The sequence below is a fragment of the Onthophagus taurus genome, chromosome 2, assembly GCF_036711975.1.
Source record: "Onthophagus taurus isolate NC chromosome 2, IU_Otau_3.0, whole genome shotgun sequence".
Classification (NCBI taxonomy): Eukaryota; Metazoa; Arthropoda; class Insecta; order Coleoptera; family Scarabaeidae; genus Onthophagus; species Onthophagus taurus.
Window position 1 is genome coordinate 22,633,337 of NC_091967.1, and position 27,204 is coordinate 22,660,540.

Sequence of the window (27,204 nt, forward strand, 5' to 3'; positions counted from 1 at the left end):
TGTGTTGCATATGTACGATGTCCGGTCTCGTGATAATGTTTTCGGCACCACTGAATAGTTTATAAATGTGTTCTTCCCTAAGTATACGCTATTCCCTACACTTGGTGTATAAATAAAATATCGTAAGGTTTTAAATTCGAGTAGAAATGGCATCATCCGACCAGATGAGTTTTTAAATTTATTTCTTTATTCTTGAAAAATGGTTCGAACTGGTTATGGATTATACTATTTTAGTCCAATGTGATCAATTTTCGTGCACCGCATTTCACTCGATCGGTTTCAATTTTTCAGTTATGACAGATTTTTTACTGTATACTATACATTTCAACATTTTTGGGAGATTTCCCTTTAATTCAGAAAAAATGGTCATGGCTAGTTTGAATTTTCGTTCACACCCTTTTTTATCGGTTTCATTTTTTGAATTGAGACCAGTTACATCAGTTCAACATTTTTCGAAATATCGATTTACTAACTGTTTTTATACATTTTAAACTGATTATGATTGCCATAACAGAAAGTTTAAAATGTATGTTGTAATTACTGCACTTTTCTTATTGAATATTTGATCTATCAATGGACGTTTTGCTAGTTTGGTGGTCATGAAGTGATAGATATGGTACCAATACCATGTAAAAATGCAAGAAAGTTGCAAGGAAGTACGCTACTCTAGTTATTTTAACTCTTCTATCGATGGACGTTATGCAAATGTTAGTCTATCGATAGTTTGTAAAGGTTGTGATATCATTTATCAAAGTGAAAATTTCATTAAAAATCCACTTCTTCGAATATTATGATATTTTTAGGATACATAAAGACAATTATCTATTTCATTATGACGACTTCTTTTTTTATTTAATATTTTATCGATAGATGGTGGAGTTTTGCTAATATAGAGCTTAATTTCAACGCGCTATACCTAATAATGCGATAAAGTTGAATAGTACTTCATTACTATTATGTATATCTGAAAAATTCATGACTCCGAACCTGTTTTGAAAATCAAACACGTTGTGAGTACAAACCACTTCAACTTATGTTTTGCTACAGCACATTGTCAATTGCTTGACCCTTATAATACCAGATTTTTTGTGAGTTATGATGACCAATGGAGTCAATAGTAACTTTATACGTAAATATTTAATTTACAGCTGCCCAGAAAGAGTGACGTAATGGATACATTAACAAAAATATATGAAGAGTCAAGGGAAAAAAATGCAAGTCCATTGTAAGGTAAAAGGTGAGAACTAAGAAAAGTAAAAAACTCAAGTCACTTGATAATTACAAGCATGATTTTATCTCTCCTGACAGAACACCGATGCAGAGTGCGTTTTATAAGACAGTAAAATCTGATTTGAATAACAGAATGGCTAATGGTGAATCTGCTTTATTTATAAAATATGTGAAAGGAATACCAACTATTGTCAATGAAAATTGCGTTTCTAATTCGTCTGCTTTAAACTGAATTTTCTCGATAACGCCTGTACTAAATTGTTTCTACACGTATACTATCAAAATACTAGAGGACTGCGTACTAAAACCCACAATTTCTATACTGCTATGTCTGAAAGTTCTTTCGGTGTACTATTTTTCACCGAAACGTGATTAAACTCTTCCGTTGCTGATGAAGAATTATTTGATAACTGATAACATTTACCAGGTTTTTCGATGTGACAGAGAAATTGCACAGGCCTCTTTGGGGTGGGAATACTTTGCTTGCTGTCTCGAGGAGGTATGGGATGATTAGCGTTTATCAGGGCTCATGTTTTAAGACATCACTTGCCAAATGCTATATTCCACGTATACCGGCCACGTCACACGAGGAGCTTGATAGATATTTTGATGCATTGGCTACACTGATTAATAATCATAGCATACTGTAAGTTGGCCAGTTTGAAATGGTTAGACATGCAGAGGAGAAGATCGTTACACACCTTTTGTTTATACTATAAAATAATGAGTTTACAAAAACCGCCGTATCTGTCAAAAAAAGTTCGTTTTCGGGTAGATTATCTCCACTAATATTTTTTTATACCGTAAGTTTTAAAAGATGTTTTTCATACCAGATATGCAAATTCCTCCTTATTGTGCATTGACTGAGTGTGCGTGAATAGTCATTTTCAGAAGGCGTTATGCAGTTTTTTTATTTGGGCAGCTGTGTTCTTGACCCCATTTATGCTTTGTTTAATTTTTTTTTCTAATTGTGGAGAACCCTTTCAGTTTCTCAGTAATTAACTTCTGTTTTTCTCTTTTGTTGTATGGTGGGGTGGAAGATCAGTACATATTGAACCTCATCATAACTTTGATCATCGTAGATATTTATTTCAAGTATTTTGTTCTTATACTTGCATTTTTTTTGTATACACCTGATAATCAATAAACCATTATTATTATTATTATACTTGTGATGAGAGATTTCAATGTCTATGAATTTGCTAATGACTTTAGCTGTCCGAGAGCTTTAAGTGATCAAATCTTTGTTGACTTACTAAATATGAATCAAATCAACACAATTAGAAACACCAATAATCGAATTCTTAACTTAGTCTTTACTAACTTAAACTGTCAAATCATTATCCAGAGGGAATTGTACTCCTTCGTTCCTGAAGATAGCCACCACCCGGCATTGTCCGATGCTCTGCCAATTGATACTACAAGATCCTCATTGATGTTTCCAAAAGCTGCTTCCCTCGGTATAACTTTCGAAGAGCCAATTTTCCAATGTTGTATGATGATATTGCTCTTATGGATTGGTTATTTTTGGAGGTTGATGAAATGTTGTATTTATTTTATTCTGCTCTTTATGGTTTAATACAGAAATCAGTGTCTTGTGTTCAGCAAAGACGAAACGATTATCCTCAATGGTATTCTACAGAGATAATTAATAACTTTAAGAGCAAAGAATACTATAGACGCAAATACAAAGCTACGTAAACAAACATTCTACCGTGATTATTTCATTATAATGCGTTCACTAGTAAAAGATCAAATCGATACTGCTTGCGAAGCTTTTTTGCAACGTGCCTCTGATAACTTAAAACATGACCCTAGTGACTTCTGGAACTTCCTCCGACACAAGCGAAGTACTACCAGAATAGCGTCGATTCTTAGGGATGTATACTGCACCGACAGACATAATAAATGCCATAACTCAAAGAAAGTTCTAGTCGGTGACAATTTGTCTAACATCTGCTACAATCATTTCTTAAAAATGTTATGTATGTTAGCAGAAAAGTAGAACTTATTTATGTCGCTGTAACTCCGTGGTGTTATATAGGTTAAAATCCTGAAAATGTTTCACATATATTTCTTTGTTGAATAATGGATAAAGGAGAACGTTTTGACCGCAAAAGACGTAAACACGAGCAATAAAGAACGATTTTATTTCGAAACGCACTGCTGCTGACCAAACGGTATAGCACTTCGAATCCGTTATTAATGCGGATCGTTAAAATTTTACAGCCCGTCTTTACGTGGGGCGTTTTACTCTTCGATACCACCGAGATAGTTAAAGGCGAGATCTTGCGAGCTGGAAGTAACGGTCCGATAAAGGCTTTGGGGGCGTCGCGACGACGGACTTAATACTTTCTAAATATCGCTTAACGGATTTAATCAATGGTCGATTTTACGGCGGTGAGTTGGCGAATTATTGATTCCATAACTGTCGCCGAACGAGAAAAGACCCTCGGAATGGTTGAAAGGGGTCCCCGGATTTGCCGTAAAAAGGCTACTTGATTAAAGCGATGGCTGTGGCAGTTTTATGGTCCGAAGAACGAAAACTGTAATAGCTAATGGAGGAGGAGCGATTGGTAAAGCGCATTTGAGTGAACGGTATTGCTAGAAATACGACCTATTACACGCTGCATGGCTAGAACTCACTGTTGAAACGACGTTCATATATCGCTTATACGGTTCGTGGAGCACTCAATAAAATCAAAGTTAATTAACGTTTAGTCAACTGGAAAAAACGTCAGGCAAACATTCGTTACTAAAAAATTATTTTTGCTTTCAAACAGTTTTTTTCCATTAATCCGTCAATCTGTTGGATCTTCTGTTTGAATAGTGATTTTAATTTAACTTTTTTACCTTTACTAATTTTAATCGTTTTACATTTTGATTAAAAACTTAAAATCGACGGTTTTTTTTAATTGAACGTGGTAAATCAATATTTGAACAGAAAAATACTACAATGTTGATGTCTATCTATAATTAGGTCTAATATGATTAGGAGATTAGACGTTTAACATGGTCTCACACACATCACACTCGTGCACAATGGTTTATTGTGCGCGGTCACTGACATTGTTTGAATGCACTAATTACTATAGAATAATCAGGCAATTTGTATGCAATTAAGCCCAAATAAGCGTAGGACACGAGGCACTGATTAAGCCGCAATGAAAATTGGATACCAATTAGAGGGGGATACCCGCGAAGTGTTGCGTAAAAAGCTTGTCCGGGCCATCCCCAATCCGAAATTGGAGGGGTTGCAATTACCCTAGTAGTAGTCCGGAATCACCCGGAACGTATTATTGCTCGATCCTTGTCACGAACAGATTGGGATCCGGCCATAAATTGGACGACGGCTTTGGCAACTTACCGATGACGAGATATCTCGACGGGAACGTGTTAAAGAATAAGCTGAAGCGGGGAGCTTGGCTTCGGGTTTATGGGAGGCCGTTAAAAGTCGAAAATAAGCCTCCAATTTGTGGCAAACCTTCTTCAGTCGTGTTTAATTGAAACTTCAGGCCGTGATCAAAATGATCAATCGGGGTCGGCTCCGCGAAGACTTCAACCCCCCTCTTTAATTATCTACACCCGAACTTGGCTGCAAACTGCGTTTTCTTAAACAAACTCACTAACTTTGTTGCGAAACTTTACTAAAACCGTTTAGAAAGGTAAGAGGTACAAAAACGGGCCAACTCTCAACTTTATCGATTCAATTAAAACATGTCAACCGAAAATGATTCTATATAAATTCTATTAACGAACAAATAGTCCAAATTGATCGTGACTGAAAAGAAATTAAGAAAATAAGAGAGCAATTTTTTAAACTAAAGATTTAGATGCTTCCTTGTACACGCTATTCATTCTCGTTCAGGTCCGGAAGATCCGTAAACGGAAATAAATAGAGCGGACGTACTAGCCGGACTTGTCTAAAAGCTAAAGGAAAGAATGAAAACCTCTCAGCCGCAGACGTGGCTTAAAGGATGCAAAGCGCACTCGGGATCCCATTTTATCAAGAAGCTAATGAGAAGAGCTCCACTACATTCACCGTGATAGATAACTTATTTGAATCTTAGATTAGGAGACGGGGTAATTAGGCCATTCATCTTCGACTTCTCTAAACGGGCGGATGTAATGAAATGAAATGAAATTCGTAGCAGGAGTACGATAAAGAGAATGAGGAAATTAACAAAATGTTTTGCAAGAACACACACTAAGAAAATTTTTTAGATAGTAACTTAATAAGATTTAAAATACTTACCCTTCATAATAATTTTTCCGGTCCAAGTACCGAAGTTATTTTTAACCGTAACCAGTAATTTACTGCTAGAGACCGCTTTGATCCTCTTTATGAGTTTTATACAAACTTAAAAACCTACTAAGAACGACGGAGAAAATAAACCAACAATTTTCATTAATTACCACTCCCTTTGAAAAGAACTCGGTTTATACAAAAATATCAGTCTGAAAACTTGGGCTTTAATTAAGACCAGTTCGCATACACTGCCTTACGGCAATTACCAGCGGTTATTGGAACTTTAACGTGTTCCATAAGGAATTTACAATGCGACGTCGAAACCCGACGCCCGCCCTTAGTTCACAGCTTTTAGAGCTGTAATTCGCCTCCATTCGTTCGCAAAGTCATTCCCCGTTGGGAGAATAACGTGCATATGCGACGACAGCAATATAGGCGAACCGGGGATATAAATGGGGTCCGTATGCATTTATGCGAGGATCGCATAAAATACAACCCAAATTGCGTGTAAAATCTATCTCGCACACGGTACTACCGTAAACGCACCGTAAGTCCAACGAAATCCCTATTTACACGTTTTGCATTCTTCCAAATGTAAATGATTTCACACACTACTCACATCAAAATCCTACATTTTTTAACATCTAAACTAGAGATGGAACGGAGAGTGATTTTGCGTAAAGCCGGATACTGGATATCGGCATCCCCTTCGGCTGGATATCCGATATAACTTCTGGTGCATTTCTGAAGTGACCCTACATTACCACATTATTGCGATATTTGAATAAAAATGAAAAATAAGAAAGCTGATAAGATATGTCAACTTATTTGGATCCAAGATACAAAATGAACTTTTTGATGGTGATTTAACTCGCGAAGCAACTCTAAAAAGGGGATACTTTAATTAATAATTGCTGATATTTCCACAAGGATCGTTCAAGAAATGAATTTTATAGCGAATTTTGAAAGTTATAGATGAAAATTGCAACATCGAAAATTTTATCAAAACTTCAAATATTGTTTTCTCAAAAACTAAAAGTTATTTTTCAAAACGTGTTGGTTCATTGGAAAGAGGATACTCTTATTAACACTTTGATCAATTTTTATACTCATATTCCAAGAAATGGATTTTATACGAATTTTTAAAACTAAATCGGCGAAAATTGCGAAATTCGAAAAAATGTTCGATCATTTCAAAAATTTATTTCTCAGAAAACTAAAAGCGATTTATCAAAACGGCTTGTTGCATTAAAAAGAGGACACTTTAATTAATAATTGGTAATATTTCCACAAGGATCCTACAGGAAATCAATTTTATAGCGAATTTTGAATATTATCGATGAAAATTGCAACATCGAAAATTTTATCAAAAGTTCAAATATTGTTGTCTTAAAAACTAAAAGCTATTTTTCAAAACCGGTTGGTTCATGGGAAAGAAGACACTTTTATTAACACTTTGGGAAATTTTCATACCCATATTCCAAGAAATGGATTTTATACGAATTTTTAAAACTTAATCGGCGAAAATTGTAAAATTCGAAAAAATTGTCGATTACTTCAAAAATTTATTTTTCAAGAACTAAAAGTGATTTTCAAGACGGCTTTTTGCATTAAGGATTGTTACAATGAGATTGCTAATGAAAAACCTGATATAAATAAAGTTGTATTCAATGAGAAAAGTCCTATTGGGGTTGAACTTGATTATTATCTGCAGTGTCCAACAGCTAAAAGAGATCCTGTGAATGGTGGAGTGCTAAGTAATAGGTTTTTAATATCCAAAAGCCAAAGCCGGATATTTGGTAACTATCCGTTGACTAATAAAAACTCCTTAAGAACGCTGAAAAACTTTATTTTTATTATAAGATCAGTGCAACATGTTTCGAAATTTATAATTTCTTCATCAGGCACGACTAGAGACACAAAGTTAAAGCAAGAAAATTATTATAAATTTAATATTTAGTTACCGTCAATTCTTTACGGAGCACAAAATCGACCATCGGAAAAACAAGGTGAAATTTTGAAGTATTTATTTATTTATTTATCTCATGTGGGTACAGAAACAGGTCGAACCCAATAACACTGTACCACAAACAATCAATTGTATACAAATAAAATTACAGTTCACAATAATAATAATGAATTAATATTAATGGTACAAAAATGAATCAAAAGGAAAAAACTAAGTCTAAGTGATATAAATATATCATAAATCAAATATCAAATGAACGCTCGAGGCAACACACCAACTGCAGTAAAGAGCAGTGTTTTAAATGCATAGAAAGAATGCTGAAACAGATCTATGTTAACACGATTTGCTGATCTTGCCATTCTCAATAAAGGAGAGTTTTGACAGGCATTGGTTCTAGGAGTAGGTGTCATAAATTCAAAGCGAAGCAATCTCGGAGGAACATGAACACATATAGAACCAAGTAGTATAGTTCAAAAGTTTGTAAACACATCCCCACAAAAGCGACGCTGGTTGAGGGTTAACATACGAAAAGAAGTGTAAGTTGATTCGTAATCAATGTATTGAACGGAAAATTTAAAATAAATTTATTTGAGGAATTTCTTTGTAGACATAGGCAAAATAGAGATTTCTAATTGCATCAATGTTAGAAAAAGCTACCGTGGATCTCATAATAAATCCTAACATACGCCAGGCTTTGGAGACAACAGTATCAATATGTTTATCAAATAATAATTTATAATCAAATGTAACACCCAAATCTCTAATAAATGAAACACGTTGCAACCTCTCACCAGCGACGCTATAATTGTAGTGGATTGTGGTCATTTAGAAACAGTAACAAGTATTTCGAAAATTTGATGGCCTTAAGGGCATGTTAACTTATTGTTAGTTGAAAGTATTCTAAAACAAAGCAAAGATATTTGTCAGACGTTATGTTGAAGGATTCGAGAAAAATGGCCACTTACTCTTCATCGTTAACAACTGGTTTTATAAATATTAAAAATTAACGAGAACAGCTTAAAACTCTGAAACGGGGAATGAATTAATTAGTTAAATTCGAAAAAGAAGTATTAAGAGTTGTATTAACTTACAGAAAATATAATTTTTTTCTATAAAAAAATTATTGAAAAATTAAATTTATTGTTTGGACTCCAAACAATAAATTTAATCAACGACGTGATGAAAATTGAGGTGGACTGAAGGACATAAGATTTGGAGAAAGGTCATGCGCCGGAAAAAGTAAAATAGAAGTAGAGGGGAGAGGTTAAGTTTTAAATGAATTTTAAAAATTGGCGGGTATTATTGAGTTCTATTGCGCCATTCAAAAGTTTGCTATTATGATCCATTTCTCTCCATTTCTTTACATTCAACAGTAGTTTAACATTATTAAATTCTATTTTATGTTTATGATCATCGACATGTTTATACATTGCTGAATAGGGTTTGCTTAGGTGTTCTTTGAAACGTTTTTTAATGTCGCGTCCAGTCTGACCAATATAAATTTTATCACATTCTGGACATTTGATTTCGTAAATACAGCTCAGCTCCTCTTTGTTAAATTGATATTTATTATTAAAAAGGTTTGTGAATTTTGTTTTGAGAGACAACGGCGAATCCGAATCAATTATCGCCAAAATCCGGTATCCGGCCGGATTTTAAAAAATGGTCGGATAGGCCGGATAGTTGCCGGATATCCGTTCCACCACTAATCTAAACCATTTGAATCTCTATGCGTAATGATGCTGAGAGTGAGATTATATTTCTGTAGTCGTCTAAATTGATGTAACCAAAATATGTGCTGAAAAGAGAATGTTCTAAAGAAGTCGGTTGCAGTTTTTGGGGGTGGTTTTAAAACCTTGCCTAGAAAAATGACTGCTTCTTTTCGGTGGCCTTCAACGGGGCGGACTATACAACGAATTAATGTCGCGTATTCACGGGACTTACAGCCGATTTAACTTGCAAAAAGGGGCCGATGTTAAACTATTAACTACTGCCATTTGTTTCGACGCTTTTTGCAGACGCTCTCTTGTAAATACCGGGTTGAATTATGAGGGTCGTTTAAGAGAAAAATTGTAGAAAAATTAAAAACAAACACTCCGCAGTGTAATTTTCTTCCTGTAAATATTAACACCTACACTCCCATAATTCAGGATTAAAGTTGGTTTACTTAGGTTACGAAGGGGTGTTATATTTAATGATGAAAACATTATCTACCGGAGAGGAGATTATATCATTGATCATTGAATTAATATGACTTGGCAAATCTCACACTCAATCCTGTAAGTCATCGACGTTTCACGCCCATCAAAACGTACAACAGATATAGAAGCCGTTTCAGTGCGGTCTGCTTAATAACGAGCGATTATTTGACGAACAGATAGAGGGTCATAATGGCTAATGCCTCTAGGCACGCTCTAGCAATTCCTGCCAGTGAACTTGCAGCAATTTCCACCACGTACACTCTAATTACAAATCATTCCCAATTTCCATTTAACACGGTTCACGTGTATCCTCTTTTGTAAGTTGTTCCGCTACGCAGACCAACATTAAAATTAATAACTAAAATAATTCACTTTTCAAGTTATGGTATCGCTACTGAAAAATTAATAATCATGCGATTAAATTTAAAGCGAGCGATAAAAGTAATTCTCTTTCAAATTTCCAATTAAAATAATTACACCCTCACTCCACCCAATATTGTAAAAAGCTTTTAGCAAAGCGCCAGCTTTCATAAATCTACAAATTGGTCCATGATTTGCGACACAGCGCTCCCCGGAAATTTATATCGGTAATAATGAATTTTACAAAACGTTGGTCACGCCGATATTATTAACGGAAAATATTGAATGTAGGTCTTTTCATCATATATGCCGTATTTAATTTTAGCATAAATACGTCAAACTGATAAATAATTAATTATGCATTGATAAAATGGGCTATTAAGTATTATCCAGGCAAAAGATTAACATTTCATACTTTAATTTATAATTATATAGATATATGTAGCTATTTTTATTCCAAAAATCGTGATGTATTTATTTATTTTTCATTGAACAAACATTGGTATTACACGGTTATATACACGAAAGTTGATATTTGAGAACATTTCATTATGACACTATATTTCTGAAATTCGATATCTTGTATCTTATATAAGCTTTTCAATCTTACTTCGTAATACGATATGATACCGTATTGTGGTTTAATACAATTAAATCCATTGTTGTCAATTACATTTGTTATAAACATTTTAATTATTAATCGAACGTCTTTTGATATATTCATTGTTATTTGACAAAAACAATTTATATCAATATGTTTACGGTTTTAAAATAAATAAACGCTGAACAAGGCGAACTTATCCCTCAATTAGATAGGGTTTTGCATGTATTTATTAAACAAGTATTTATCTGTACATTATTTTGATCATAACAACAGGATCTCTTAACCGATTTCGATGAATAAATATCTCATTCGAAAGTTTAATCGTTGGGCCAATACGATCCAAAAGAGATTTCAAGTTTCGCTAGAACGCCAAAATACCAAATTAAATCATATCAATTCTTGATAAGCTGTACCAAAACTATATTATTAATATTACAAAATGTAAAAAAGGCGAATTAATACATATTATGCATGGACGCTAGGACTGTAAATGTAAATAAGAGAAACGAATTAAAGCGAGTAGAATTGTTACAACGCATTTTACTAATCAAGATAAACTATATAAATAAATAAGTAGAAAAATGCACAAATTTAAATGTAATTCTATTAAAAATTAAAATGTATTAATGTTGTTGTTTTTCATCTTATGTTTTAGTACTTTATTAACATTAATGTAATTTGTTGATGTTCTTTTTTCTAGTTACTCTTTTTATTTCAAATTTTGCATTTTGGTAGTATATGTTACAAAAAACGCCGTAAGTCACAACTTCATTGTTTACATCTAAAAGTAAATAAACCTTTCAGGGAAACCTTCGATTACAACTGATTGTGATTATTTGTTTTTTAAATTGTATATGTTTTTTATGAAATAATCAGGTGGACATTTAACAAAGAAAATAGTCAAACTGATGTCCGAATATCATCATCAGTGGTATGACCACCCCTCTCTGAGGCTTAGTCTGCTCTAAGATCCAGCGGTATTCAGTTCTGTTCCGCATCTTGCTTCTATAGTTCCGCATCCATCTAGTCCATATATCTAGATCGTCCTCCTAGCCCATTTCCAATTTCCCATTTCTTCGCGTCTCATTCTCTCCACATGACTCATCGCAAGTAGCCAATTTTTATGAATTTGACTTTGAATTTGGTTTTTATGTCTGGATCCTCATACGCTGTATATAATTCAAAGTCTAACATCCAATCTTGCTAGCAACGTTTCGTGGTTCCTGAACTTTACTCAAGTTTCGAATCCATACCCCCGGACCAGTCGTATTAGTTTTACATATATATGTATTTGACATTTGTTTTTTGTTGTCAACGTGGCATATTTTAATAGAGTCATCAGATCGTAGTAAGTTTTATTTGCTAGAAGAATTATTCTTTTGATTTCTTCGGGTGTCGTTTTCGTAACTGACCAGTGAGCTCAGGTATACAAGTTTCTCTACATTTTCGATATTATACTCTCCTATGGCCAAGTTTTTCAAATGTCTTGTTGATGAGATTGCGTGCATATATTTTGTTTCATTTTGCTTTAATTTTAGCCTAATGTTGGGCGATGATTTCCCTAGTAGGCCAATGACTTCCATCGTGTCTCTTCTTGACGTTGCAATAATGTCAACATCGTCAGCAAAAGCCAGTATTTACATATTTGTATTGATAATTGTGCCTCTCGTGTTGATTCCCGTATGACCTTCTCGAGTACAATCTTGAAGAATTTACACGATAGTGCATCCCCTGGTGTAACCCATTATTTATTCTAAATCTTGGTGTTATTTTATTTTATATTATAGTACTTTCCAACCTCAGTGTTTGTTCTACCAGCAAAATTAGGTGTGTAGGTATCACAAAAACACAACAAGGACACTTCAAAAATCGATAAACAAATGATACATGATGGCACATGGTTTGAGTACAAAGACTGACAAGGAAACGTGAATATCCTCAGATTACCATACAGTCATCATGCTGGATCACTTCATTGTCGATACAAGACACAAATCTAACATAGTAAAGGTCAGAAATACGCGAGGTGTTAACGTTGAATTTGACCACTATCATCTGGTGATCAAAAAGGGAATCAAGCCTGTAGAAAACTATAGCAACTTAGAACTAGACCACCGAAGAGAAGTACAAAGCACGAAGGAGGGAAGAAAAGTGTACTCTTTGACAGAAAAAGAGAGAGGTCATGAACAGTGAACTTAGGAAATTAGAGAAACTCAAAACATAGTCGGACACGAGGAAATTCCACCAGAATTTAAATAGGAATAAGAAAGGATTTAAACCTAGAACAAATTGTTGTTACATATTGGTGTAGAGACAAAGAAGAACGAATTCTGATAGAGCAAGGCGAAATACTGAAAAGATTGATGCTTTACTATGAGGATAAACTGGAAATAGAAGAAGAACAAATCGAAGAGATTTTGCCGAACTCATCAGACAACAGAACAAGAACCGCTGACATAGTGAAATGATTAAAGTGAAAATATGCTTGCGGGATTATTTTACATTATTTTTAAGAAAAACCTATTGTTGTTAATATCGGAAAAATCGTTGAGTAACGTGTCTGGATGCTCGTTTTTATATTTAAATATGAAAAATTCCTCAAACAGATCCAACCGTTTCTCCACATTGTATTAGATAAACGCCACTTTTTTCTAAGTTATTGAATTTGTGTTTATTATTAGAAATGATTCGACCTATTGTATTACCTGATAAAAACGCTGGAATAATGTTAAATTTGTTCAAATTTGTATTGAGTTTATGTAAATTGTGGTTATATGTATGTTAAAGTAAGATATTGTTTATGAGCTTAGTAATTAGGATAAATCAGTTTTTTAATGTTATTGTTTCTTTATTGAAATTTATTTGATCTAGCGGAGTGTTGTATAGTCTATTAAAAAGAAAATTAAAAGTTGCTTTTTTGTGTGAGTCGCAGTTATATGAGCTATGGAGAGTGATGCAGTCTGTAGTTGTTGGCTTTCTAAAGATGTCAAAATTGGTAGTTCCCCTTATGCTGTCTTTTATAAGTGTAAGATCTAAGAAGTTGAGACGATTTTTAATTTCTTTTTCTATTGTAAATTCTAAGTTATTTATTGAATTGAAGATATTAAATAATGCTTTAAGCTTGGCTAGGTTTCCTGAATAAATGATTATTATATCGTCTACATATCTCCTGTAAAATTGGATGTCTTGAGTAATTGTTGAGTATTTTTCTGTGAATAATTTGTTTTCTAAGTTGTTTACATAAATATCTGAAATAATACCCCATATTGGGGAGCCCATCGGTAAACCATCAGCCATAGCGACAAATTTATTGTTAACAATGAAAAACTCGGTTTGCAAATGAATTCAATTATTGAACAAAGAACTGTTATATACTTATCATTAATATAATTCTCATATGTTTCTAATATGTTTTTTAATTATTTTATGGATTTATCTATCGGAACGTTAGTATGTATATAGGTTTATAATCTTGACATCTTTAATCTTGTTAATAATTTCTGTAGAGTATTTACGGTGTTTCAGGAAAGGTTCAAATTCAGTATATAGGAATTTTTGTATTACTCTCACTATTTTTTCAGTGGGTGGAAGTGGGTTCATCTGTATCTTGTTGAATGTATTAATATTGAATAGATTCTGTCTTTACATTGTTTAAGAAGCTTTTTGCATTGATTATTAAAATTAGTTGTAGGGTCTTTTTTGAATGTATTTAAGATGGTGTCTGTTTGAGTTTGTTTATTGTAAAGTTTTCTGAGTTCTTTCTTCATTAACCTCTTCTCCAACTCGAACCAATGTTCTATTCTATGTTTCGGAACTTTTATCTTAAATGATTTGGGTGTGAGTTTAAGTTGAATATTAGTTGTGTATGAAATTGATGTTGGCTTTAGTTTTTTTATGTATAGTGAAATGATGGCAGGAATGAACAAACTGTTCAACAATAAAGCGCCAGAAATGGATAAAATTGACGCGAAACTAATAAAAGAAGCTGGTACAGGCACATAAATAACTTGTCACAAGCGTATAGCATAATAGTCCCATTGACATTGAAGGAGGTCGCCAAGTTTATTAGTTTAGTGTACTTGTTAATGGATTCTTTGTGTACCTATTATGCTTAGGCAGTGGTTCCCCCTTCTTAGCGCTTAGGCGTGAATGATAGGCAGATTCTTCATTAAAAATTTACTTTTCGTCTTCCTTTTTTTCTTTCGTCGCTGCATGCCTTAGCGTACATAATCTGGAGCTGTATGCCTTGAAATCTCCTATGAGGCTTGTTAACTTATTGTTTATAAGGAAGCCTGTGTCTCTTATAGGCGAATAACGTCGAGTGAATATTTGTCAGTTTCTCTTATTAGGTTTCGTAATTCACCCAGAATATAGAGTCCTTACATTCCAGGTCGGAATCAATAGATCATGTCCCTGTTTCGCGCGAAGTTGTCGCCTTCTGATCGATCCGCCTTTAACTTTCTTAAAACTTTCGTAACTAGTGTTCTTTTTCCGGAACTATATAGTTGGCTTCGCGCCCCATATCATATTTGTATAATGTAATATACTGTATGTCTATTTTTAATGCTGAAGTTACTCTTTTTTACATAAAACTAAAAAATAGTAATTTTATAATTTGTTACTACTTTATATAATTTACTTTATTGTCTGTGGCGATAACATATGTATCAGTTATTTATAAATCTCATAATTACTTATTGTATTGGATGTTATTTTCCATAACTACTTTGTACTTTTCTATTATGTTTATAAAAGACTCTTCTTTGTGAAACTACTTCGTATAATTCTACAAGAATCTTTCGTCTTACTCACCGTGTGTGGATTGTTGCTATAATCAACTTGTCTGATTTCCTGTATAGTACCCGGGTCAACGCTAACCCCTAATTAACACTGTCTTCATACACATGTTGGAGAGTTGCAGTACGTTCATAGAATGGCATGCAACTACTTTCTGTACTTGTAATTTTTCGTTAAAAGGTGCCAAGTAAAAAGTTCCACCATAAATATAATAATATAAAATTAAAGTTACGTTTCCTAAAGTTACTTTAGGACAATTATTGTGAATACGGCCCTAAGGCACCAAAAAATAATGCATTTAATTTTTTATATTATAACTTTTGGAATGTTATGAGTTTTATAAAAAAATTTGAATGTCGTATGTACCTGTCTATTAATGTTTTATAATTAATACTTAAAATATGATCTAACAAAAATAAAAGTCACGTGATAAGTAGAGATTGTCCTTTGTTGTTTTATTCAAGGGGAATATCGTCCCTAAGATCACTGGGAAGATGTTCGTTCAAAAATTTATGTCACGAGCGTACGGGGAGTTGGTTTAAAATCCTTCGCCATAAAGTACTTAGGCTCGGCTTTCGAGTGACACACACGAGGTACGAGTAAGGTTTCCCGTTCGCGTAGTACTTACGGCCTCGTAGAGATACGTGTGTCATATAGCACGATTTTCGAACATTTACGATGCACTCGCTAGCACAACATCGCTGGCGATTTGTAACCATCGAGCTAGAGGGTTTCCAATAAACGTAAATTTCGACCTGAAATACGGTAAAGGGGCGGCGAAATATCGCCCTTTACTACGGTCAATGGGTTTCGCGCCCGATGCAAAATACTTTCGCTCTCGCGTTCGATCTAGAAAACCGTCATATTTTGTACGAGTTTGAGTTCGGAAGTTCTTCCTGGGGAATCGATCCCGATTTTTGCCTTAGCCCCTGTGCTTTATTGTCAGTCTCGACGGTTCTGTTTGGAAAGCACTCGGGGCGTTCGTTTCTCGGGTTGCTGAGCTTTGTTTCCGAGGACTTCGGCCACCAGAGACTCCGGTTGATTGACGGTGCGGTAGCACCACCGAGCCTAATAACGGAACTCGTTCGTCTCCTCCCCTTTTAGCCCCCTCACTAATCAATTGCAAGTTGAACGAACTAATGAAGTTAGTTAAGGCGCGCTTTTATATTTTCTCTTCGTTCGTTCGTTGTCTATTGAGTTACGTAACAAAGGAATATCTAGAAAATATAAAGTTACGAGGAACGATAAATTTACTATTGACTATTTTCAAATTGACATAGTTATTTCTTTTTATTTTAGAATGAAGGTCGAGTACAGGCAAGATAGGATGGAGGCTCTGCTGGAAATCAGTCCTGTGGCAATCGAGGATGAGGCGACATATAAATGCGAAATCACGTACCTGGAGGTTCTAGAGAACTGCGCCGTCGTGCAACTCATCAAGCTGAAGACGCTCGGTGAGTGAAAAACCGCAACCTTAATAATAACTTGAGTGTACATCCTTCCCTTTGTGGCGTGCCCTCAAAACAAACTTTATAATTACCACCGTGGCTTTATGACCGTTTAATTCGCTGATATTAAATTTGGCGTGGATTTTAATACCCAGCGGTGACGACTAAAATGGAATTATGTATCGAACCTTCGTAATAGTTTAATAATGCAAAATTGCTGACGGCTATCCCGCTTAATTAGTCCATTAAGGTAACACCCAGGACGCGATATGGCGCAATACTGACTGGCAATAACAGGGCTGCCAACGGCCCGAGCGAGTGCCATAAGCAAAACGACTGTGCAATAACGCGCACAATAACAGTGTAATGATACCCAGAGTCTCTGGGTCTACCTACGCCGCCACTGCCTCTTATCCACTCTTGTACCAGTTTCGATCAAGCTAACGTTTTAATAGTCCTTGCATAGGTTTACTCGACACCCAGGATTATTTTCCACAAAATCTCCAAAAATAAAACAATATAGTTAAATAAAATTACTCTGTTTCGCGGTCAAAACAAAAGGTTAACTATAACTTTTTGTTTTTCTTTTTGTTCAAAAGTAACAATGTATTTATCCCCAGAACTATTTTATTAGTTTTAATCCCCACTAAAAATAAAATATATTTGCACAAACACCTAATTATGCATTACAATTTCGAATGGATAATGAGCATCGCCGCGACCTTTGAAAACGAACCAATTTGTAACATGAAATGCAATAGCGGTCGTACTATAGCATTTTTATAATAAATCGATTGTTTAATTACGGTTGGGCGAGTTCGAGCTACAATAATAATGTTGACAGTAAAGGCCGATTATGTGCTAATAGATGAACCCGTTAAAAAGGGACCGGTTCGCTCTAATTGACTACTAAATTCTCCCCGCGCTCCCCAAAATTCGGATGGTTTGACAATGTTGATTCATTATTAGAACGCGAGCGCGAACGACCAAATCATGTTTCGGGATTATAACTAAATGCGTACCTGTGTACGTTAATTAATGTAATAATGCATTCAAAAAACATTAACAAAACGTAGTTTATACATTACTTGCTATCACCCCTTTCTAATTATGATAATTAATTTCAGCACTGAAATCAACAAATCAATATTATAACTGGTTATATAATATTGTGTTGTTAAATTTAAACGAGTCATATAAACGAGTGATTTATTAGCTCACCATCAAACATTGACATATGATGACCAAAAAAAAATGTTAATGAACATATTTCCTATTTCTAGCTACATTTTTTTTAAACACATAAATATTACAAATATTGTTCAAAATAGCCTCCTTCTGCTAGAATACATGCTTCACAACGACGAATTAAACAGTTCTACAGCCGAATTAAAATGTCCGATTGATTTCTTATTTCAGTAGCAGCCATTTGTATTCTGTTTAATAACTGTTCTCGTGTGTTAATTTCCACTTGATACACAATTTGTTTCATTTGACCCCATAAGTAGAAATCCAATGGATTAAAGTCGGGGGATCTAGGTGGCCAAGCAAATGGACCATTATTACCAATCCACTTGTTTGGAAAATATTGGTTTAACCACTCGACAACTACTGTTCCGCGATGAGGTGGGGCAGCAATGTGCTGGTACCACATATTTTGAATTACATTAAGAGGTATATCTTCAAGTAAATCAAAAAGTGTATTGTTCAAAAAAATCTGAAATTTACAGCGTTCAACCGTCCATCAACTACATGCAAATCTAGTAAATTGTTGTTAAATATTCAACCCCAAACGTTGATGCTGAAACGTTGTTGAAATTTCCTTGGTTTAATCGCATGCGGATTTTATAATGCCCAGATATGTTCATTATGGTTATTTATACCACCTCGTGTAAAACATGAGTCATCTGTCCAGAAAACATTTGAAATGAAGTCATTATTTTAGGCATGTTACTGCAATAACCATTCACAAAATGCTAACCGTTGCTGATTATCTCCTGGCTGTAGAGCTTGAACATTTTGTTTACTATACGGATGAAGGACTTCGCGGTTCAATACGCGCCATGGACAATTTTGACTTACGAGTGCTGATGGAAGGATTATCAATGACAGCATTAATTATAGCTTCTTCGTCCTCTATATTAACTACATGCGGTCGAATAGCTTTTACTGGAACAGGTTTACCTGTTTCTCGAAGTCTTCTGAAAGAATCGTTAAAAACTGAATAATATGGCAAATGACGCTGTGGAAATCTTTCTTGATATTCTCGTACTGATTGTCGAGCATTTCCATTGCAAAAACCATACACGAAAATTATATCAGCATACTCTTTAGTGCTATAAGCGTAGATTTTGAGTTTCTTTTTGTATGTAATATAATAATTAAACCTTACAGCAAACTGACATATACAATGACAACTTTGTTTTTCGTAAGGTATCTATGTTATTTAAATAAAATAACTTCTTTCTCGCTATAAAATTTAATGTAATCAGTACCGGTTTCGGCTAGTAGTCCATCATCAGCTGAATCTACAATGATATTAAAATAAATAACAAGAAATTATCTTAAAACAAGTGATAAAACTTAGTGTCAAAAATGAACAAAAAACTTTGACATAACTTAAGAACTTCAAAAATTTTAAAGTAAAACTAAAATGAAAATCTTTAAATATAAAATAAAATATACAAAATTATAGACTTACATGATAAAATAACAAGAAACACACTACAACGACAAATGAAATGACAAACTGAAAATAAATTTATATAACAGACGGGAATAAAAGAGAAGGAGTGAAATTAACGAAGATAGCTGAAAAGTTTTTATTGTTTTTAAAAATTTCATAATATTAGAACGCCGGTCTAGTTATTATTAATAGAGATGAATATTTAGCTAAGACCTACGATTTCATATCTGATAACAATTATATAAAACTTTAAAAGAATTCTATAAAACGTATCGTTAAAGATACAAAGGATATTGTAAAAGCAAATAAATATTTCCTAAAGCATCATGTCCCATATTGTTCAAATATCAATTACCTGTCACAATTCCTTATTCTCATGAACCCACTATCCCTCACATTTATTCATTACCTAATCTTCATAAGCCTGGAATTTCTATTCGCCCCATAACTTCACGTATTAATTCACCTATAATAGAACTTTCAAAGTTAATGCTTAAATTCTTTAAACAAGTTAAATTTATTTCCAAATATTCGATAAATAACTCAAAATCCTTCATTGACTCCATCAAAGACATTGACCTCAATAATAAAATCATGATTTCTTTTGACATTACTAATTTGTACGCCAACATCCCCATAGATCTGACACTGCAATTAACATCTAAGATATTTAAGGACTTTTTCCATGATAACGATATTACCGACCATTTTGATTTTTTTTCCATGGCACACTACTGTATTACAGAAGTGACTAAGACAATGTTCGGAAAATGTTTTAATTGTTTTTCTCTACTACAATTAAAATTAATGTTGATGTATTGTACATTAATAGATTCAGAAAAAAAAAATCTCTATCCAATAGTGTAAAGAAAAATATACCGAGCAATTTGAAAATCAAAAGTTGATAATCGCTTGAAATTGAAGATGGCGTTGGAAAAAGTTTGTTGGTAGCATGAATCATAGTATTCATCAAACCTTTTTATTTGAAGCTTGCGGCATTCGTGTGTGACAACCTGTATATACATGTGTCTTTTCTCTGCTAATATTACATTCAAAATGAATGTATTCTACATCAATGGATTCAGAAAAACAAACTCTATCCAATGACGCGAAGAAGAATATACGCAGCAATTTGAAAAACAAATGCATGAATCATAGTATTCATCAAACCATTTCATTTGATACATCGTTCATGAAAATCAGAATATAAATGACAGAGTTACAGTATGCGGCATTTTTTATCTGACACCCTGTATATGTAATGATGTGAACCCTTATTATAAGAATATTGTTATGTGGACACGTTATGTTGATGATGTCTTCTGCGTTTGGAATGGTGATATTGATATCCTTAATTTGTTCCACGACTACATTAAGAACTTCACAATACATTGAAATTTACTATAGAAATGGAGCAAAACAATAATTTTTTTTTAATGCCAATTTTAGACTTTTAATCAACAGAATTCATAATTACCCTCTTAAACAATCTAGTTATAACTTAGAACTAAAATATATTTATGATCTGGCACATAACAATGGGTTTCCCATAAAATTAATATCTAAAATCATACAAAATTCACAAAAAAGGTCAGATCCCTTATATGTCCAAACTAGAAATACAAACCGCTTCATATCCTTTCCCTATCACCCCTCCCTTGAACCTTTCAAACATATCCTATCCAAATTTGAATTAAATCTTTCCTTCCATAATAAAAATTCTGTTTTAAATATTCTATCCAATCACAATCCTAAGATTGAATTCTTAAATCAAAGTGATATATATTCTGTTGGTTGTTTTAATTGTAATGCGAGGTATATAGGACAGACTGGTCGAAAACTACAAACCAGACTCAGGGAATACCAACAAAAACCAAATTCTAATATATTCCAACATCAAGTTGAAACCTGTCATAAAATCAATTTTAAAGGAGTTAAACTTTAACATCGATGCAATAAGGGCCATAAAATGGATCTACTTGAATATTATGAAATTTTTAAAAACATTAAAACCCCAAGAATAGACATTATAAATAATCAGATCGAATTCCAGCGCAAACCAATTTTCAGCTACCGCAAAATGGGGTAAAATTGTGCCTCCTATGGTGAGAATGAGCCACACGGTTTTTTAATGTTCCGTACTAACATGACCTTCGTAGTAAATCGAAACATACATCTGCAGCCGATACATCTGACATTATCATGTCCGAGGCGCCAAATTCAAAGATATGTAAAAAAACCATGTGACAAATTCTTACCATAGGAGGCACAATTTCACCCCATTTTACGGTATCTTCGTTAATTTCACTCCTTCTCTTTTATTCCCGTCTTGTTACATAAATTTATTTTTAGTTTGTCATTTCATTTATCGTTGTAGTGTGTTTCTTGTTATTTTATCATGTAAGTCTATAATTTTGTATATTTTATTTTATATTTAAAGATTTTCATTTTCGTTTTACTTTAAAATTTTTTAAGTTCTTAACTTATGTCTAAGTTTTTTGTTCATTTTTGACAGTAAGTTTTATCACTTGTTTTAAGATAATTTCTTGTTATTTATTTTAATATCATTGTAGATTTAGCTGATGATGGCCTACTAGCCGAAACCGGTACTGATTACATTAAATTTTATTGCGAGAAAGAAGTTATTTTATTTAAATACCCAAATTTTATTTTTATTTATTAACTTTGTTTTTGTTGAATGTTTGATTTTACTGACTATTAATAAATTGCGCAAATAACTTTTAACATTCTTCATTAACATTTTTGTTGATAATTGGATTAGCTATCATATGTCAAAGTTTAATGGTGTGCTAATAAATCACCCTGTATAACCAAAATAGACTTAAAATTAATTGAAATTATTATCGATTTGTTATTATCGATTATTTTAAAATAACTTGAATTTTAATCATCTTATCACCATTGTGACAACGAGACCCTTTGATGATGTTCCAGTGCATGGGGTTAATTTGTTAACCCACTAAATAGGACGTTAATTCCCATTGACCCGACGTTGTCGTCACAATGCCCCCATTATCATAATTAATACATGACGCTGACCCATTCCCTCAGTTTCTATGCATCATTTATAATGAGGTTGTCGCCGCATCGTCGTCATAGACGCAAAAGGCATTCGATATTTGATAATTCAATTCAAGATTTATTAATGCCAACAGTTCGTTCAGATAATTTTGCTAGAACGAAGAATTTTCAGGTTTCAGTTTCGCTGGCCGAAAAAGGGTGATTTAGGACGCTATTAGCGAGATCTATTTTGGATATAAGTTTAATCCAATTTTACGTTTACTCGGATTAATTTTGTGTGTTGAGATATTTATGAATCAAAAGAATAATTGTTTATTTTTGTAATTTTTTTTCTTTAAATGAATTGACATGAATGTAATAATTTACGGTCAATAGATAAGGGTCATAGTGTTCTCTGAGGGTTGTACGGTTCATGTGTATGCCACAGTATGGCGCAATGATCCCGCAGCGGGGCGTGTGAATTTCGCAGTTGTGGATATCGGACAGTAAATACATCAAACAGTATTGATGCGTTCCGGTCGCCGCATCCGCTTCGAGCAGCAGGATGCAGGCCGACGAAACCTCGATACGCTGCTACTGCAAACAGGATGTGTGTGTGTAACAGGAGGAGGCTCTCCTGGTGCCCTCCTCTGTCCAATTCTGTCTAGTTGTCCGTCCTTTGCCTGTCACTTCATCGCGCGCGTAAAATAAACGGGCAGCATTAACAAGTAGAACAGAAACATGACCAGTCTGCTGCCGTAACCAAAGAGATGTAGGGCGTTTGTCGTGTCGATATCGAGGGCCTTCGTATTCCGTCAGTATCGGTATCGAAATCTGATGCCGGGTTATAAATGTTGAACTGCCGTTGGTTTGCCCCTTTAGCTGATAGAGAGGTAACTGTCCGATTGACGTATACATCGCGGCGCGTTACTTATCTGCGTGATTGAATTTGACGTTTATTGCCCGAGGTGTGAGGGTGAAGCCACTTATCGAAGCGGGAAAGCTCTTCGACTTTTCTATTCGACTCCGATAAGTTACAAGGAATTCTAGGCGAAATGTAAAAGCAGGTCAAATACAGATATAAAAAGGAATTTCAAAATGTCGATTCAAAATAAATATACAGTGGTGCAGTAAAATGTACTTGAAATGTAATTCAATGAAATTTTTTAACGAAAGATATAAAAAGATATAATATATTAAGTTATAACTTATAATATTTTTTATAAAAACCGTAGGTATAAGTTATTCTCAAATATTAAAAACTTAGAAAGAACTACATTCTGTAGGTTGTTCTAATATATACAGTACCATTAACAAAAAGCAAACAAGAAGCCTTGGCAACAAGAACTACTGCTAATCTGCTAGTCTGGTGAAATATACTGTCATTCCATTGCAGCTTTTAATGAATTTTTATTTTTATTTGCCTTCATTTAGTGACTGATACTCTTAAAGACATACAATTCTGTTTTACTGTGGCTTTCAAGTTTTTCTTCTTAATTTCTTAATTTTTTCTTCTCCATACTTTTGCTGTGCATTATAGCCAAAAATGTAGAACTTGGTTTTATGGGAAAATACAACAGTACTCCAGAAATAAGAATCCTTTTGCATGTATAATTTTGCAAACCTATTTTTTTTCTTGGAACCTTACTACTGTTACTTTCGTTTCGCCCAATGTCGACCTGTATCGTGATTTGTCGTTATAGATATTCATATAACGCAAGTGATCTCAACCGCAATACCTACCGCTAGCTGAAATATCACCTGTGATATTAACTGCCATCTGTCCCTCCATCTCTTTAGTGGTCTGCCTGGTGGTTTAGTAACAAGTTGGTTATTTGTAAGCACAATTTTAATGGTTGTGCCAAAATCTCTTGAGCTGCTTCCCCATCTCACAATGTCCTGGGGTTCATTCATTGGTCTCTGATGATAAAGTTCTCAGTTCTGTCATTCTGGTCTTTCTTCAGACTGTTCTAATGGTCTTCATTTCTCCTACTCTTAACATCCTCTTTGTTTTGTTTGTGTCTCTGCGTATTTCAATGCCGTAAATCATTATTCGGTACAAAATAGTATCTCAAGCCCTTATCTCAAGCAGAAAATTTCTATGACTTATTCGATGAGTTTGCTTGCTACCCCTATGCTTTTAGTTTTTGAAGTAGAAACAACTATGTGTCTTCAAGCCTTCGCTCACTTGAGAGAGTTGTCTTTGTAGGTCATCCTTTGAGTTAGCGATTATAGCATCATCAACTGAAAGGACCGTCAGACAGCATCGTCAGCGTAGCATATTGTGCAGATTTTATTTTGGTTTAAAGTTATCACTTTCTCAATTATTTGATCATTAATAAATTGGTCAATAATGGGCTGAGACAATTGCTTTTTCGGGTGCCACCTGATGTGGGAATGTCTTAGGTTAGTTTTTTCTGGTCCTTACTTTACTCGTATTGTTACTGTTTCATTTGTGTACTACATTTATGATGTCAGCTGGTGCACCTTTTCGTGTCAGCAGGTTCAGTACGTCTTTCAAATCATACTCTGTCAAATATGTATGCAGGTGTGTTGAATTCAATGGGTTTTTCTTTTAGTTGTTTCATAACGAATGCAGCGTCTGATATTTAGCAACCTTTTCGAAAGCCTTTTATAACACTTATAAACAAATTCATTCTGTTTTACAGTTTTCCAAGTTTTTCTTTGACTTCTTCTTTCTGGATAATAGTTCTCCTACTGTCAGATCCACTAATTCTTCAGTAGAGAATAGTTGTTTAACATATTTTTTCAATCTTCCTTTGACACCACATTTGTCTGTACATACGCGTTGAGTGACTTCTTCCAATTTTGGAGCATTCTCCAAACCTCTCTACATCACTGGAGAATTTACTCCAATATTCACGAATATATTCAGGTAAGGTTTCGGTTGTGGGTGTGGTTTTGTAAGATAAGCTTTTCTTTTTTAGTTCTACCAGATTAACCTCTTCGCAAAACGTGGGTTGGGTATTTTTGGTTGTATTATTGTCAACTAGCGCATTAAGATGTAATATGAAAAAATATCAAGTTTTATTTTTATAAAAGTACTTATAAACCAGTTTGTGTTCTAAATAAAGTTAGTTTCAAAGTATAAGTTGTTTGAGAAAGATGTAAAGATAATACATGCACATATACATATGTGGCTCGTCATATGGACATATCCGCAATTGTAAACAGAATTGGATTTATTATCTATTCGATCATTACGAAACACTTCCGTTCAGGGCAAGAAATTTCAATCACAGAGTTTCAACTAACTTTACTTGTTATTAACATTTCCAGACAACTACTTAACAACCAGTGGTCTTCTGGAAAGGTTCTATTTAAAATACTTCATTAAATGCCACGCCACAAGAAATGTATTCTTTCAATACTGCTTGAATTTAAAACTTTAGGAAGCGATGACCTCTGAAACAATAGCCGAACTGGGAAAGTGGAAGGATTAAACCGACTTCATATAATAACTAAGACGATAGGAAATAGAAAAGCCCTGCGTTTTCATCTATTTGGTTACCTATTTACATGAAACACCATACGAAAATCCATACATGATTTCGTCTCTTTACTACACATTTATATAGTGGTAGTGGAACGGTATATTATACATCTAGTTCACGATAAAACTATGCGAAGAATGCACTAGATGAGGTTAATAAATTGTAAGAGATTCACTTTAAGAACTTTCCCGGTAAAAGGTTCCACCACAAAATAAAATAGCACCAGCGAACCTCAAAATTAAAAGTAATGATCGAAAGTAAAGATCCAGTTAGTATATATCCGCCAAGAACGACTCGAACTGTAGTCTTTGCCCATTTTCTCCTTGGGACTGGTTGGCAAAATACAAAGCATACGTTCTGGTGGTCATGCATCTTATATTCTTAATTAATTCGTACTCCTGTGTTGTGCAAAAAAGAAATTCTGCCGACTCGTTTGAAGTTCTATTGTTGAAGAAGTGGAAGTAACTATAAACATTAAATAATAATAATAATACTTTATTGAGCCAAGATACAAAAACAGAAAAAAAAAGAAATATCAATCAATAAACAAATATATAGTTTATAATTAAGTTGATTTGGGATTGCATTGAAAAGGCAAGCGATTTCATATTTATTTATGCTAATATTTGTATTAGTTCTGAGATACATAACAAAAGTACTTCTTTCTCCAGGTTCACATCCTATCATGATATGTACAGAAATACTCGAAGAAATAATGTTACCTTAATCACGTGAATATACGAATTACTTAGTTTTTCTGATGAATATACTTTAGTTATTGTTTAATTCCAAATAGATTTGAAATATTTTTTTGTGCGAAAATATGATTTACATATTTAGCAACATTTATATTTCATCTTGTTATTTCATTCGACCTAATCGTTAATTACATTTGGAGAAGCACGATATTGCAAGTGCTGCATGGAATTATATTTGTGGTTATCAATCATGGTAATTAACATGAACAAATTCTTGATTATTCACTAACTATTTTGTGTAATTTTCATTTATGACGTATGGGAAACTTGATTGTTCCAATTACATTTCTTACGTTCTGATGTGGCATCAATTCTACATTCCTGTAACTCCATTCTTTCAACACAATCATGTAGATAAGTTGGCGA

At 33.8% G+C, this 27,204-nt stretch overlaps 1 protein-coding gene across 9 annotated transcripts in view; it reads left to right on the plus strand.

Annotated features, from left to right (window-relative positions):
• LOC111413372 (neuromusculin) overlaps positions 1-27,204 on the plus strand; it is a 408,692-nt gene that overhangs the window by 283,806 nt on the left and 97,682 nt on the right. For all 9 annotated transcript variants that reach the window (XM_023044314.2, XM_023044316.2, XM_023044315.2 and 6 more), the window contains exon 3: positions 16,710-16,864. In XM_023044314.2, coding sequence (XP_022900082.2) covers positions 16,710-16,864 — 155 coding nt within the window. The remainder of the gene's footprint in view (positions 1-16,709; positions 16,865-27,204) is intronic.